At 53.4% G+C, this 13,590-nt stretch overlaps 1 protein-coding gene and 1 long non-coding RNA gene across 5 annotated transcripts in view; both read right to left on the bottom strand.

The window, feature by feature from the left end:
- GRAMD4 (GRAM domain containing 4) overlaps positions 1–13,590 on the bottom strand; it is a 112,737-nt gene that overhangs the window by 33,491 nt on the left and 65,656 nt on the right. For all 4 annotated transcript variants that reach the window (XM_017850807.1, XM_017850808.1, XM_017850809.1 and 1 more), the window contains exon 3: positions 11,613–11,733. In XM_017850807.1, the coding sequence (XP_017706296.1) occupies positions 11,613–11,733 (121 nt within the window). The remainder of the gene's footprint in view (positions 1–11,612; positions 11,734–13,590) is intronic.
- LOC108514534 (uncharacterized) lies at positions 12,498–13,463 on the bottom strand. The gene is made up of 3 exons (XR_001881239.1): positions 13,395–13,463; positions 13,109–13,268; positions 12,498–12,583 (listed from the first exon to the last, which is right to left on the bottom strand). It is a non-coding gene; the product is annotated as an uncharacterized LOC108514534 (long non-coding RNA).

Genomic DNA, 13,590 nt, shown 5'->3' on the forward strand with positions numbered 1-13,590 from the left:
GCAGGAGTCCTCTTGGCACACGACTGATTCAACAGGCTTTGCCTCACCCAAAAATAAAAATCAAGTGATAATCTTTAAATAAAACTCCTTCCCACCAGACCACGGGCGCGAACTCAGGATCCACCCAAAAAGCTGCTCCTGGCCAGGCGGAGGCCTGTACCCCAGAGGCCCGCACCCCAGAGGCCTGCACCCCTAGAGGCCCGCACCCCCAGAGGCCTGCACCCCCAGAGGTCCCACCTGGCCACCTCCCCTGGACTTTCACCTGAACTCTCCCAGCCCAATTCAGCCCTCCCGCCATCACCGCAGGATCTTTCTAAAAGACAGGCATTCCCTCCATCGAATTACCCAGCTGCAAGTCACACTGCGGAGTCCAGAATACAGCTTCAGCTACAGTCGCCACACAGGCAGCCCCTTCAACCCCTTCCTCCCGTGGCCCTACCTGCTCAGGGAAAACAGAAAATTCCAAGAAATGCCTTGCTTTTATGGTCAAGTTTTGCCTGCATTTTCTCCCTAACATTTATTTATTGCGGTGTCATTTACTGCTATGTGCAGAGGTAATGTTTACTGAACAATCAACTGTCAACACCGTCTTGGTCAGTACCTAGGAAGAAGCAACCTTCCAAGCACATCACACCCTAATGTCGTAGGCTGCTACGCGCAGAGCTGGCCGACCACCGCTTTAGGTACATTTCAGGACACCAATGCAGGATCTAGGGTGGACAAATAATGCACTGACATTTTTACCATGTCAACTAAGAAGAACCAGGATCCCAGCCAGGGTTTTCACCTGGAGAGCTGGTTTTCAGAAACCGATGCCTAGCTCTCCCTGTGAGAGGCACGTGGCATCTGACAGCCCGTGGGCTGGACTCTGGGGCTCCGGCCCAGCACAGAGCCAGGAGAGGCGTGTGCTTGACAGCACGTGCCATCCCTCGCCCCCGCAACCTCCCTTTCCAACCAAGCACTTGGCACCCAGCAGCCAAGCCCTCCGGGCCCCCAGTCCCTTCCCACAGCAACAGGCTCTCTGCCAAGCACCTGCTCCCTGCTGAGTGTGGGCTAGGGGCAATCAGGGACACTCCCCAACTCCACTTCCAGCTGGTGACTCTAGGCCCCAAGGCACTAGGAAGCAAAGGTGGCACAGATAAAACCGTGCCTGGGACCAAACACCAGACAGAATGGGAGGAAGGAGGTACATCCGGAGCTCTGGGAGGTGGCCAGTGAGGCCTTAAAGTATGTGCAAAAGGGCATGCCTAGCGGAGGAAACAGCGTATTAGTTAATTTGTCTACCTATCCATCCATCCATCCATGCATCCATCTACTCATCTGTCTGCTCATTCACCCATCCATCCATTCATCCATCATTTACCCACCCATTACCTAATCTACCCATTTGTTTGCCTTCTCATTGATGCATCCATCCATCCAATCACCCATCCATCCACCCACATGTCCATCCATCCACATATCCACTCACCCACCCATCTAACCATCCCTTCTCCCATTCACCCACCCATATATCTATCTACTCACCTATCCATCCATTCATCCATCCATCCACTCACCCATCCATCCATCCACTCACGCATCCATCCATCCATCCACTCACCAATCCATCTACCCATCCCTTTTCCCATTCACCCACCCATCTATCCATCCACTTACCCATTCATCCATCTATCCACTCACTTGTCTGTTCATCCACCCATCCATCCATCCATCCACGATTTATCCACCCATTTACCTCATCTACCTATTTGTTTGCCTACTCACTGATCCATCCATCTATCCACTCACCCATCCATCCATCTACATGTCCACTCTTCCATCCATTCATCCATCCACCCATCCATCTATCCAGCAATGCATCCATCCACCCATCCACCCACCTGTCTACCCATCTACCTATCCACTCACCCACAGCCATCCATCCATCCATATGTACATACACGCAGATGTGGGCTGAGCATCCAATAGCTGTCAGGCTCTGGGCTCAAGCCTTTGGAAGTCACAGATAAGGCAGCAGCTACCTTTACTCCCTCCCACATGAGTCTAGGTGGTAGATGAATGTGACAAATAAGGGTCTCCTTACAGAGCTGGGACACTAGGACACACCAGGTGCTGCACCAGTACTCTCCATGTGCCACTAGAGAGCCTGTCTCTGCTATGCAGCCTCATCTACAGATGAGGTGCAGAGGACGGGAAGGTTTGCTGGCCTGGGGAGTGTCTCACCCACTGCACACAGGACCTCGGCTGTGAGGCCAGGGAGCTGGGATGTGTTCATCAGGGCAGGATGCAGTTGACTAGAGAGGTCACAGAGGTGGGCAGTGGTTCCTGACTTAACACTTCCCATGGAATTCAACACAGGCATCATCCAAAACACCTGTCAGATGACGATGCTGAACCCAGGACCTGCAGCCATCGCAAAACACACAGGCAGGCGTGTTCAGGCTCCCTCTCTGACTTCACCCCAGCCCCTGGGGGCAGCAGGGAGGAGGCCCCCCGCTGGCAGGATCAGGGGTTTCTCCTCTGAGGTGTGAGCTCCAGGGACGGGGCCGGGAACTCAGTGTGGCGGGTCAGCTCACCCCGTACTCAAAGATCTGTCCTGGGCAACGAAGGATCCCAGGGCCGAACATCCACAATGTGTAATTAAAAAGCAGGCGGGTGTTCATGGGGCAATGCAGGTGATGGAGAAACACGGATTGGGGGCCAACTTCGTTTTTTCCTAGGGAAATTCCATATAATACAGACACGTCGCTGTCTCAGTGCCACCTGTCTTCATCTTCTGCCTGTCTGCTCCCTTCTGTAGGTCTGGGTCAGCCGCTCACAGTCATCACTTATTAAACAGGTCACTCTAGGGCAGAACCAGACCAACCCGGTGTCTGGCCCTGGAAGTCTGATACGGTGTGGCTGTGTCCCCACCCAAATCTCATCTTGAATTCCCGCATATTGTGGGGGGGACCCGGTGGGAGGTAATTAAAACACAGGGGCAGGTCTCTCCTGTGCTGTTCTTGTGATCGTGAAGGAGTCTCATGAGATCTGACGGTTTTATAAGGAGGAGTTTCCCTGCACAAGCTCTCTCTTTGTCTGCTGCCATCCGGGTAAGATGTGACTTGCTCCTCCTTGCCTTTCACCATGATTGTGAGGCCTCCCCAGCCATGTGGAACTGTAAGTCCATGAAACCTCTTTTGTTTGTAAAGTGCCCAGTCTCAGGTATGTCTTTATCAGCAGCGTGAAAACAGACTAATGCAGAGTTTATCTTTTCACCACTGGAGAAACCGTAAAAGCGGAGTTTAAAAGGCCTGAGTCAAGAACCACACCCACAGGCCCAGGTCCGAAGAGGCAAGTCCAGAGACTTCGAGTCAACCCCACACCTAAGCCTGTCTCCATCTGCCTTCAAAAGGACACCCTCACCAGCAGGCAGCTGGCAGCTCCCCAGACCCCTCTGCTTGCAGAAGACTTCAATGGTAAGGAAGGTGTTCCTCACTCTGAATCACCCAGGACAGCCACCTAGAAACTTCCCTTCTCCTCCAGGACCCCTCCATTAAAGCTATGCATTCAGAGGAAGCCCTGCAGGCCTCAGGAAGCAGATGGCTGGCCCCTCCTGCCAGCTTCTTCGAGAAGACCTCCCATGGCCTAAGGGCCGGCCACCCTGATCCCTGTATGTGACAGCAGGAAAGGGAGCTTCCAGGAGCATCAGGGGCTCAGGAGGAAAAGGCACCTTCTCCCCAAGTCCCACTCTTGGGGAACCACTGCCACTGCCTGTCTGAGTGCATCTGTCGGGAATCCACCCGTGTCTGGCGCTATGAGGGTACCCATGCCCAGAGATGGGGCGTGGTAGCCTAGGGGAGCACCCTCCAGCTCAGCCAGGAGGCATCTGCAGCCCTCCCCAGCAACACAGGAAGAAGAAAGGCAGTCACGAAGGCTCCCCACACAGTCTAGCAACCGGCAAGCCTCCAGGAGGAGGAGCTCCCTGGCCCCGCGGGTCCTCAGAAGCACGTCCCCCCCAAAATCCAAATTCCGCATCACATTGCCCTTGGGTAGAGGCTGTGTGTGCACCTTACAGCCCTGGGGAATCTCACCTCCCAGAGCCTGCGCGTGGCAGGTGACAAGTGACCAACAGATGCACACGCGTGCACGGCAACCGCGCTCAAAAAGCACTAGCAACCGAAATGCATTTGGGGCTACATAAAAATGCATGATGCTTTTAATTTATTTATGTGCTTCTTTAACAAATTTAGGCTCCTGCCTTCAGCCATGAGCCAAAATCCATTTCAACTTCACAGTCTTCATCCTGTGTCATTTTCTTGAAGGAAAATGTACTCTTCAGGATGTAATCATCAGAGAAGGCTGCGGCATACTTGGGCCATTTCCTCTCCTCCGTGAGGAATAATACCCTGCTTTCTGAGAGAAGGTACTAATGGAGTGGAATTTTAACACTGACCACTTAGCTGTTTTACAGGTGGGGGAGCTGAGGCCCCAAACGGGTAAATGTTCACAGCCACCTGCTAACCAGTGCCTGAGTCAAGAACTAGAATTGGGTCCTGACTCCTAACACAGCTCTCTATGCCAGCACTCCCTCCTGCAGGTCAGGAGAGGCAGGGATAGCCACAGCAGCACACAGATGTTGGCTTAGTGACAACCAAAATACGCCTGTGGGTCCCCAGATTACATAATGTCCTTTCTTACATTCTATATCCTTCTGGGGACTAAGATGGGTGTGAGAATGGGACAGGGCACAGGTTCTGCTGGGCAAACTCCAACTAATCTGCAATTAATCCCTCCATTCACCAAGCTCCCACTATACCCAAGACATCATGCTTGGGGTATAAAAACAAGCTCATCCCGTATCCTCCAGGTGCAGACAGCCCGCTAAGAACTACCTGCAACTACTAACATCCTGTACTCCTGGAGACAGTACAGCTGTCCATCAACAGGGAATAAGCAAGGCCAGGAACAGTGGCTCACACCTGTAATAAACTTTGAGAGGCTGAGGCGGATGGATGGCTTGAGTCCAGGAGTTCAAGATCAGCCTGGGCAACATGGTGAAGCCCTGTCTCCACACACATACACACAAAAAGCCAGGTGCGGTGGCATGTGCCTACAGTCCTTGCTACTCAGAAGGCTGAGGTGGGAGGATTGCTTGAGCCTAGGAGGACGAGGCTGCAGTGAGCCAGGATAGTGCTACTGCACTCCAGCCTGAGTGACAGAATGAGCCTGTCTCAAAAATAAAACAAAGTAAAAAAAAAAAAAAAAAAAAAAACAGGGAACAAGTAGACAAGTGGATGAAGCCACGCCATAGTCACACTGTGGACATAAATGTAACCCGGAACAGGGACAGGTGTAACCTGGAACAGGGACAGGTGTAACTGGGGACAGGCTGTAACCCAGAAAGGGATGCGTGGGTTTTTAAACCCAGGACAGGGACAAGTGTAACCCAGGACAGGGACAAGTGTGACCGCAGAAACCAGACCACGTGTACCGTAACCCGGGAATAGGGACGTGTAACTGGACAGTGTAACCCAGAAAAGGGATGGGTATAACATGGAACAGGGACTAGATGTAACAATGGAACAGGGACAGGGTGCGACTGGGGACAGGACCAGGTAAATAACACGGAACAGGTGTGACCTGGGACAGGGACAGGTGTGACTGGGGACAGGGACAGGTGTAACTGGGGACAGAGGGCAGGTGTAACATGGAAACAGGGACAGGTGTAACCTGGAACAGGACAGGTGTAACATGGAACAGGGGCAGTGTAACCTGAACAGGAGCAGGTGTAACACGGAACAGGGACAGGTGTAACACGGAACAGGGGCAGGTGTAACCTGGAACAGGGACAAGTGTAACCCGGAACAGGGACAGATGTAACATGGAACAGAAACAGGTGTAACCTGGAACAGGGGCAGGTCCAGAACAGGGACAGATATAACATGGAACAGGGACAGCTGTAACACGGAACAGGGGCAGGTGTAACCTGGAACAGGGATTATCTCTGTGTACCATTTTGGAGTGACCTACAGGATATAATGTGAGTGTGCAGAAAGTGTGAGCACCCTAACATTTATCTAAGCAGGAAGGTAAGAATCAATATAGATGCTCATGCTTATAAAAAATTTCAGTTGGAAGAATACAGTGTAAAATTAGAAGGAAACTGGTTATCTACAGGGGAAGAAAGGAAATGGGGGCGGGGTGCAAGAAGAGAAACTCGACTTCTCTGAATATACCTTGACTTTGGAACCATGGAAACGATTTTAGATAGCTGTACGAATAAATTTAATTTAAAAAAGAATTCTCTACATCATGCATCATGGGACAAAATGGCATCATGTACCCGCCGATGTGACATAAGGACACACCATCATGTCTGTGGCACCCGGACACAATCGCATGACCTGAGTCTCTTCATGAGGAAACAGGGCCAACCCAAATTGAGGACAGCCTGCAAAATAACTGACCTGTGCTCTTCAAAAATGTCAATATCAGGAAACAAAGAAAGAACTGCTCCAGGTGAAAGGAGACAAAAGAGGCATGAAACTATCGCAACTCAGAACTGTCTTTTGCTACAAAGGACATTACTAGACAATAGTGAGGTAGGAATAAGATCTCAGCCAGATAATAGCATTGTATCAGTGTTAATTTCGTGATTTTGATAACTGACCTGCAGAGTGAGACTCCGTCTCAAAAAAAAAAAAAAAAAAAAAAGTCCGATGAGGTTAAACAGGCACTTAGGAGTCCTGGATGTGAATTCCCATAGAATTATCTGTATGAAATCCTAAGGCCCATGCCCTGTCCACTGAGAAGGTCCAGACAACAGGTCACCAGCGGCCATCAATGCCCTAGGATCCCCATGGAGTGTGTCAACATCTGCTGCCACCAAAAGGAACCAGGGCTTTATTTCAGAAATGGTCAATTCCAGGACTGGTGATGAGCCTGGGGTATCTGGTCACACCAAAAAGCAAGGAATCGCTCAGACAACTGAGTTGTGTCAAAAGGACTCTCAGAAGCCAACTGAAAGAGGCCCAGAGGCAGAACCATTTGAGCATTAATCAGATACGAATCAGAATTATCAAAACACGCCAAATATGTTTACATTCACTGTCCCATGAGAATCCCAAAAACCCCAGGAGAGCCCAACACCCTCACTGGTGGCTGTTCTCAGAAGAGAATGCAACTCATTATTCTGAAAACTGGAAAACGAGGGGGGACTCCAACCATGCACTCCGCCCCTCGTCTATGAACTACTCCTCGGCGGAGCCAAACGGCAGACAAAGGCAAGTTTGTTTTCAGAAATGTGTCAGCTAACAAATGGAAAGGGAATGGCGGAAGTAGAAAATGACCATTCTGCAACCTCTAATGAAATGATGGCTCTGAGCAATAATCATCAAAGCTGTGACACTGAACAGAGACCGCCTCATGGAAGCACACAGCACCACCACCAGAGGGATCGTCCCCGGAGGGTCACCCAACCCCGTCGCGACCGGGAAGCACAGGGTATGGACCATGTTAGGCCACCTTCAGCAGAGTCCACAGCAGAGACTGTCCAGCAGGTGACCTGGTCTACCAAGGACAAAAAGTGTGATGCGAGAACCTGCAGGGTCAAGACTGGAGAGAGACACCACCAAGCACAACACACCAACCTCATCTGACTCTTCATTCAGAGAGAGCTGCAAAGCAATCTGAGACCTCATCAGGGAAATTTATTTATTTCCTTCCTTCCTTCCTTCCTTCCTTCCTTCCTTCCTATTTATTTATTTATTTAGAGATGGGGTCAGATGCAGTGGCTCACGCCTGTAATTCTGACACTTTGGGAGGCCAAGGCAGGTGGATCACCTGAGGTCAACAGTTCGAGACCAGCCCGGCCAACACGGTGAAACCCCGTCTCCATTAAAAATACAAAAATTACCCAGGCATGGTGGCGGGTGCCTGTAATCCCAGCTACTCAGGAGGCTGAGGCCAGAGAATCGCCTGAACCTGGCAGGCAGAGGCTACAGTGAGCCGAGATCGCACCACTGCACTCCGAACTGAGTGACAGTGAGACTCCATCTCTAAATAAATAAATAAATAACATAATAAAATAAAATAAAAATATTAAGAGATGGGGTCTCACTCTGTCATCCAGGCTGGAGTGCAACGGCTCATTCCCTATCAGGGAAATTTGAGCCTAAGTTGGACAGCTGATGGTATTAACGAAAAGCTGTTTGCTTTTTTCAGTTGTGATATTAGACTTGTGGCTTTTGTTTTTAAAACACATTGAGCTACCCACTGAAATATTTACAGCTGAAATGAGAGGATGCTGGCTGGGATTTGCTCCAAAACATCAGCAGGAGGGGGAGGGGACGGGGAGCGCGTAGTGGGCAGGGAGAGGGCGTGTCAGGGAAGCTGCCTGGTCTGGAATCTTGCTGCGGCTAATGGTGGGTTTCAACCAGGGAGGCCCATGACACTCTGCTCCATTTCTGGATACATTTGAAATTTTCTGTAATTAAAAAAGAATCCCTGTGCTCACCACCCCACAGGCTGTCAGAGTTGAACCCAACACTTTTACTTCATGAGCTACCAAGGGGTAAAAGAAGATGCTCCTTTGGCAAATGCTGAGGACACAGTCACAAGTGCTGGTCCATGGACGCCAGCAGCTCTGTTCGTGACAGGTAGCCCTGTGGGTTCTGCTGTCTCCATTTTGCAACTTTGTATCAACAAAGTCTCAAAGTGAATGTGCGTGGACAGGCGTCCCTCCATCCCTCCACACCACATGCCAGCTCGCCCCTTCTCCTGGAGCTTCCCGGGCCCCAGCAGAGGGTCCCTGTTGATGCTCACAGATCCTTCCTCTGCGCCAAGAGCACCTGCTCCCTGAAAGTGAAACGTCGAACCCCTGCCCCGTGACTGAAAAACCACCAATATTCAACCCCTTTGACTCACAGAAAGGCAGTTCGCCAGGTTCAGCGGACAAGGCAGCCTCTGGGGGTTAACGACTTAACTAGGGTCTGCCGAGCGATGCTCTCCGGGCCACACAGCACACCCTCCATGCACAGGCCCCGCTGGACAGTCAACCAAGGGCCAGCTCCCTGCTGCCACCACCCAGGGGGAGCCCGGCTTCTCCATTCTCAGAGTTCCATCAACTCCAGCAGAGCCACCACTGCAAACTGGCGAGGCTGCAGGCGGCAGGTCGCCAGGATGGTCATCGGGAGGACCGAACCCTGTCAGCAGCCCACGGGGCCCAGCCCCTCTCTGCCCAGGCTGGCTCTATACAACCTAAGACTCGTGAGTAGACTGAGTCACTCCACGGCACAGCCACAACCTGTCACCAGAGCTGTCCTCAGAACGACCAATGTCCAGTCCTCAGGGGCCTGAAAAAGCTGTCAAGAGTACAGATGGACATACACATGTGCACACACATGGTTAATACTGCCGCACATGGGCATGCACACGCACACACGGTTAATACTGCCGCACACGGGCACACACATTCACACATGGTTAACCACAACTGTACACGGGCATGCGCGCGTGCACACACAGGGTTAACCACAACTGTACACAGGCCCATGCACACACACACAGGATTAACCACCGCTGCACATGTGCACACAGACACAGGGTTTACTGCTGCACATGCACACACAGAGTTAACTACCACAGCACATGCACACACAAGGTTAACCACTGCCACACACGCGCACACACACACAGGGTTAAATACCGCCACACATGCACATACAGGGTTAAATACTGCCGCACACGCACACACAGGGTTAACTACTGCTGCACATGCACACACAGGGTTAACCACTGCCACACACGCGCACACACACACAGCGTTAAATACCACCACACACGCACATACAGGGTTAAATACTGCCACACACGCACACACAGCGTTAACTACTGCTGCACACGCACACACAGGGTTAACCACTGCCACACACGCACACACACACACAGGGTTAAATACCGCCACACACGCACATACAGGGTTAAATACCGCCACACACGCACACACAGGGTTAACTACTGCTGCACACGCACACACAGGGTTAACCACTGCCACACATGCGCACACACACACAGGGTTAAATACCGCCACACACGCACACACAGGGTTAACTACTGCACACACGCGCACACACACACAGGGTTAACCACCGCCGCACATGGGCACACACACACACAGGGTTAACTATCACTGCACACGCGCGCATAGGGTTAACTACCACTGCACACGTGCACACAGGGTTAATCACTGCCACACATGTGCATGCACGCACAGGGTTAACCACCACTGCACACACGCACATGCACGCACACACGCACATGCACGCACACATAGGGTTAACTACCACTGTCTGTATACATACGGTTAACTACTACCATGGTTAACTACTCATACACACGCATACGCCGAGTTAACCACTGCTGTACATAGAGACACACATACACACACACTCATGCACACACCATTAACCATGGCCACGCAAACACGAGCACACAGAGCTCATTCCACCGTCTAAGCACACACACGGTCCAGTGCCATACACACACAGGCTCACTATCATGCTCTGGCCTGTTGCCAGGTGAACCCACAAGGCCCTGTGGACCGACCTTGACATGACAGCACTGGTAACCACGGACAGGGCACCCAGACGACAGCCCTTCTGGCAAAGGCACCGACTGTCTGGTCCAGAGCATGGAAGAGACCCTTGCTGGGCACGACACCCACACAGGAGTGACCTACCCCCTCGGGTCCTAAGCCCCTGCCTCTCACAATTGGGGGCTCCATGTGGTTTACAAGTGACCGGCTCTGGACACACAGGAGCGTAATAACAAGAATTCCACCATAGTGTCAGCTGTGAAAACCACACACAGCAGGGTAGCTGGCAGGAACTTTGGGACTCATCTGCCTGGCGCTGTCTTACTGGTAAGTGGCCCCTTACTAGTGAGATGTCACCTCATGGCAGGGTGACTTCAGTGAATCCTCTGTGCCTCAGTTTCCACATCTGGACAACAGGGAGGACACAGGTGGGGAGAAAGGCTCAAGAGCGATACATAAGTGGGGCCCAGCCTGCGAGCCCCTCCTATAAGAATCTCTGCCATTCTCACTGCTGCAGAGCCCAAAGCCCAGCAAGCCGGGCACGCCTGGCCAAGGCCAGGGGACACGAGAGCCCACTGCCCACCTCCCTCCTGGACACACAAACCAACCAGAACAAACGCAAGATTTCAGAATCCTTCCAAAAGCTCTGAAAAAGTCTGAGCTACCCATTGGGAATGCAAGGGACCAGTTCACTGAAATAATTACAATTTTCTCAGAACATTTCACTCCTCTTCCCGAGACTCTCCTTTACCCCACGGGGGAAAGGCCCCCATGCCCCCAGCCCCTGCAGAGCAACCTTGAGTGCCAGCTTAGCAGGGCCGCAAGGGAGGCTCAAACGCAGGGGCCGAGGCTGTGCCGGGACCACACAGCCCAAAGAGCCACGCCAGAGCCACAGCTGCCCAGGGCTCTTGTCCAGCAATGGAGCCAGCACGGGTCTTCATCAGACCCAGCTCCTGGGCAAGACAACATCCCTCATCTCAGCCACCCCTGACCCAGCGTGTCCCATCCCCTCCAAGCGCTTTCTGGTACTCACGTAAGAAGTGTTTTTCCAGTAAGGCAATTTCCAGGTGACCTTTGATCTCATTTAGTCGATCAAACTCTGTCCGGTTAAAGTCCTGGACTCCTGTGGCCATGATGAGGGTCCCTGGACCAGCCTAGAAGAAAAACACCAAAAGCTCAGAGTGGCCACCTGTGGCACCCTGGGTCTGCACCACTCGGTTCCCCCAGAGGTGCCCGGGACCCCAGGATGGCAGCAGTGGCATGGGAAAGGGACCAGCAGCTGCAGTCTCTGGACATGGGGATGACGCAACAGTCAGATGGGGCGATGGAGCCCCCAGCATAAGACCCGTGTCTGTCCACCCAGCCGACTCTGCTGGGGGCAGGGATAGCTCAGACAATGTGGATGTCCTCAGAGCCCTTGTAAGGCTGACTTTAAGAAACATCTTAAAAATGTAAACTGGAGGAGTGGTGCTTCGTCTCTTGATGGTGATTCTGATCTCCTAGGGCTGCAGACAGAAGAAAATCCTGGAACTGTGCTGGCCCCGTGTGTCCAGCTGGCCATGCCAGAGCCAGGCCCTCACATCTGAGTGGAGGCTGGGGGTGCCTCCAAGAGCCACATCGAGTAGATCGGAGAGACTGGCCCCCGGGCAGAAGGGTCTGCTGGAACCGAGGTGAGCAAACTCCAAACAGTGGCCTTGTCATCCTGTCTGCTCCACGAAAACCGCACCTCGCAGCCCCAGCGAGCCACAGCAAACTCCAAACAGCGGCCTTGTCGTCCTGTCTGCTCCACGAAAACCCCAGCTCACAGCCCCAGTGAGCCAGGACAGGCTCGAGTTACAGGCCACCGCTGCCGGATTCCTGGAGCCCAGGGGCTGGGCACAGGCGGCTGCTCCACATCCTGCTGATGGGACAGAAAGCAGGGACCACGCCCGGCACAGCCAGGCCTGCCTGGGCCCCACACTGGATGCCACACAGTCACCCTCCATGTTGCATCCTGCCAGGGACCTGGTGAGAGACAGCACACGAGTGAGTGCCCCACCACAGGACGGCAGGGACCCGATTTCTCCACCTGGGTCCCCAGACCTCCTCCTCCAGAGCCAGGTAATGGACGTGAGGCTTTGACGGGGCCGCCCGGAGCAGCACTGCAGTGGCTCCTTACACATGTATCACCCACGCTGTGGCCATAGCCCAGGAAGAAGGCGCTGGCTTCAGAAACCAGCAGCTTCTGGGTGGGGCACTCTGGTTGTGGCTGCCCTGTTCTGGGTGCCCGACCTCCCACACTTTCAGCTACTCGGCTGCTGGGCAAGAGTTCCCAGGGGGTGAGCAGAGGCAGGGTGATTCTATCTGTCCTGCCCTCTGGAGGGACCCTGTGGGTGCTGCTTGGGGTCTATCCCAGCACTGACAGATGAGGAACATGGGACGCCTGTTCCGGGAGGCCAGCAGAGCCCAGGTGCTGGGAGCTGGGATCCCCCAAGCACCCGTCCAGGAGAGAAACTCTAAAAGAGTCCCGAGGAGTTCACACAAACCCACCTGTGCTCCAGCTGACGCAGCAGCGGACATGGGTCTGGGGCTCCAAGCTGACCTGGGAAGCTCGTGACGCAGGTGCCAACAGACTAGGACCCCAGCTGGGGCCCCAGGACAGACACCGGGGGCTAAACATCCCCATGAAGGTGGCTCTGACATTGGCAGCCTGGAAAAGGTTCACCTCAGTGGGCAGGGGCCTGGGTGCCCCCACACGCAGCCAGGAGGAGGCACATTGCAAAGCCTGCAGCCAGACCCCCTGCACTGCCCTGGGCGGTTTCTCTCCAGTCCTCACCTTTCAGACACAGACCCTGGCGTGTTTCAGACAGAATGAGAACATGCCTAGGACCTGCTCCAGAGTCATCCAGTGGCCGGGGGCGGGGCCAGGGAGGACACGGCTCCCCAGGACAGGAGTGGCCGGGGGGGGCAGGGAGGACACGGCTCCCCAGGACAGGAGTGGCCGGGGGGGGGCAGGGAGGACACGGCTCCCC

This window comes from Rhinopithecus bieti, unplaced genomic scaffold (genome assembly GCF_001698545.2).
Source record: "Rhinopithecus bieti isolate Rb0 unplaced genomic scaffold, ASM169854v2 scaffold_32081, whole genome shotgun sequence".
NCBI classification, from domain to species: Eukaryota; Metazoa; Chordata; class Mammalia; order Primates; family Cercopithecidae; genus Rhinopithecus; species Rhinopithecus bieti.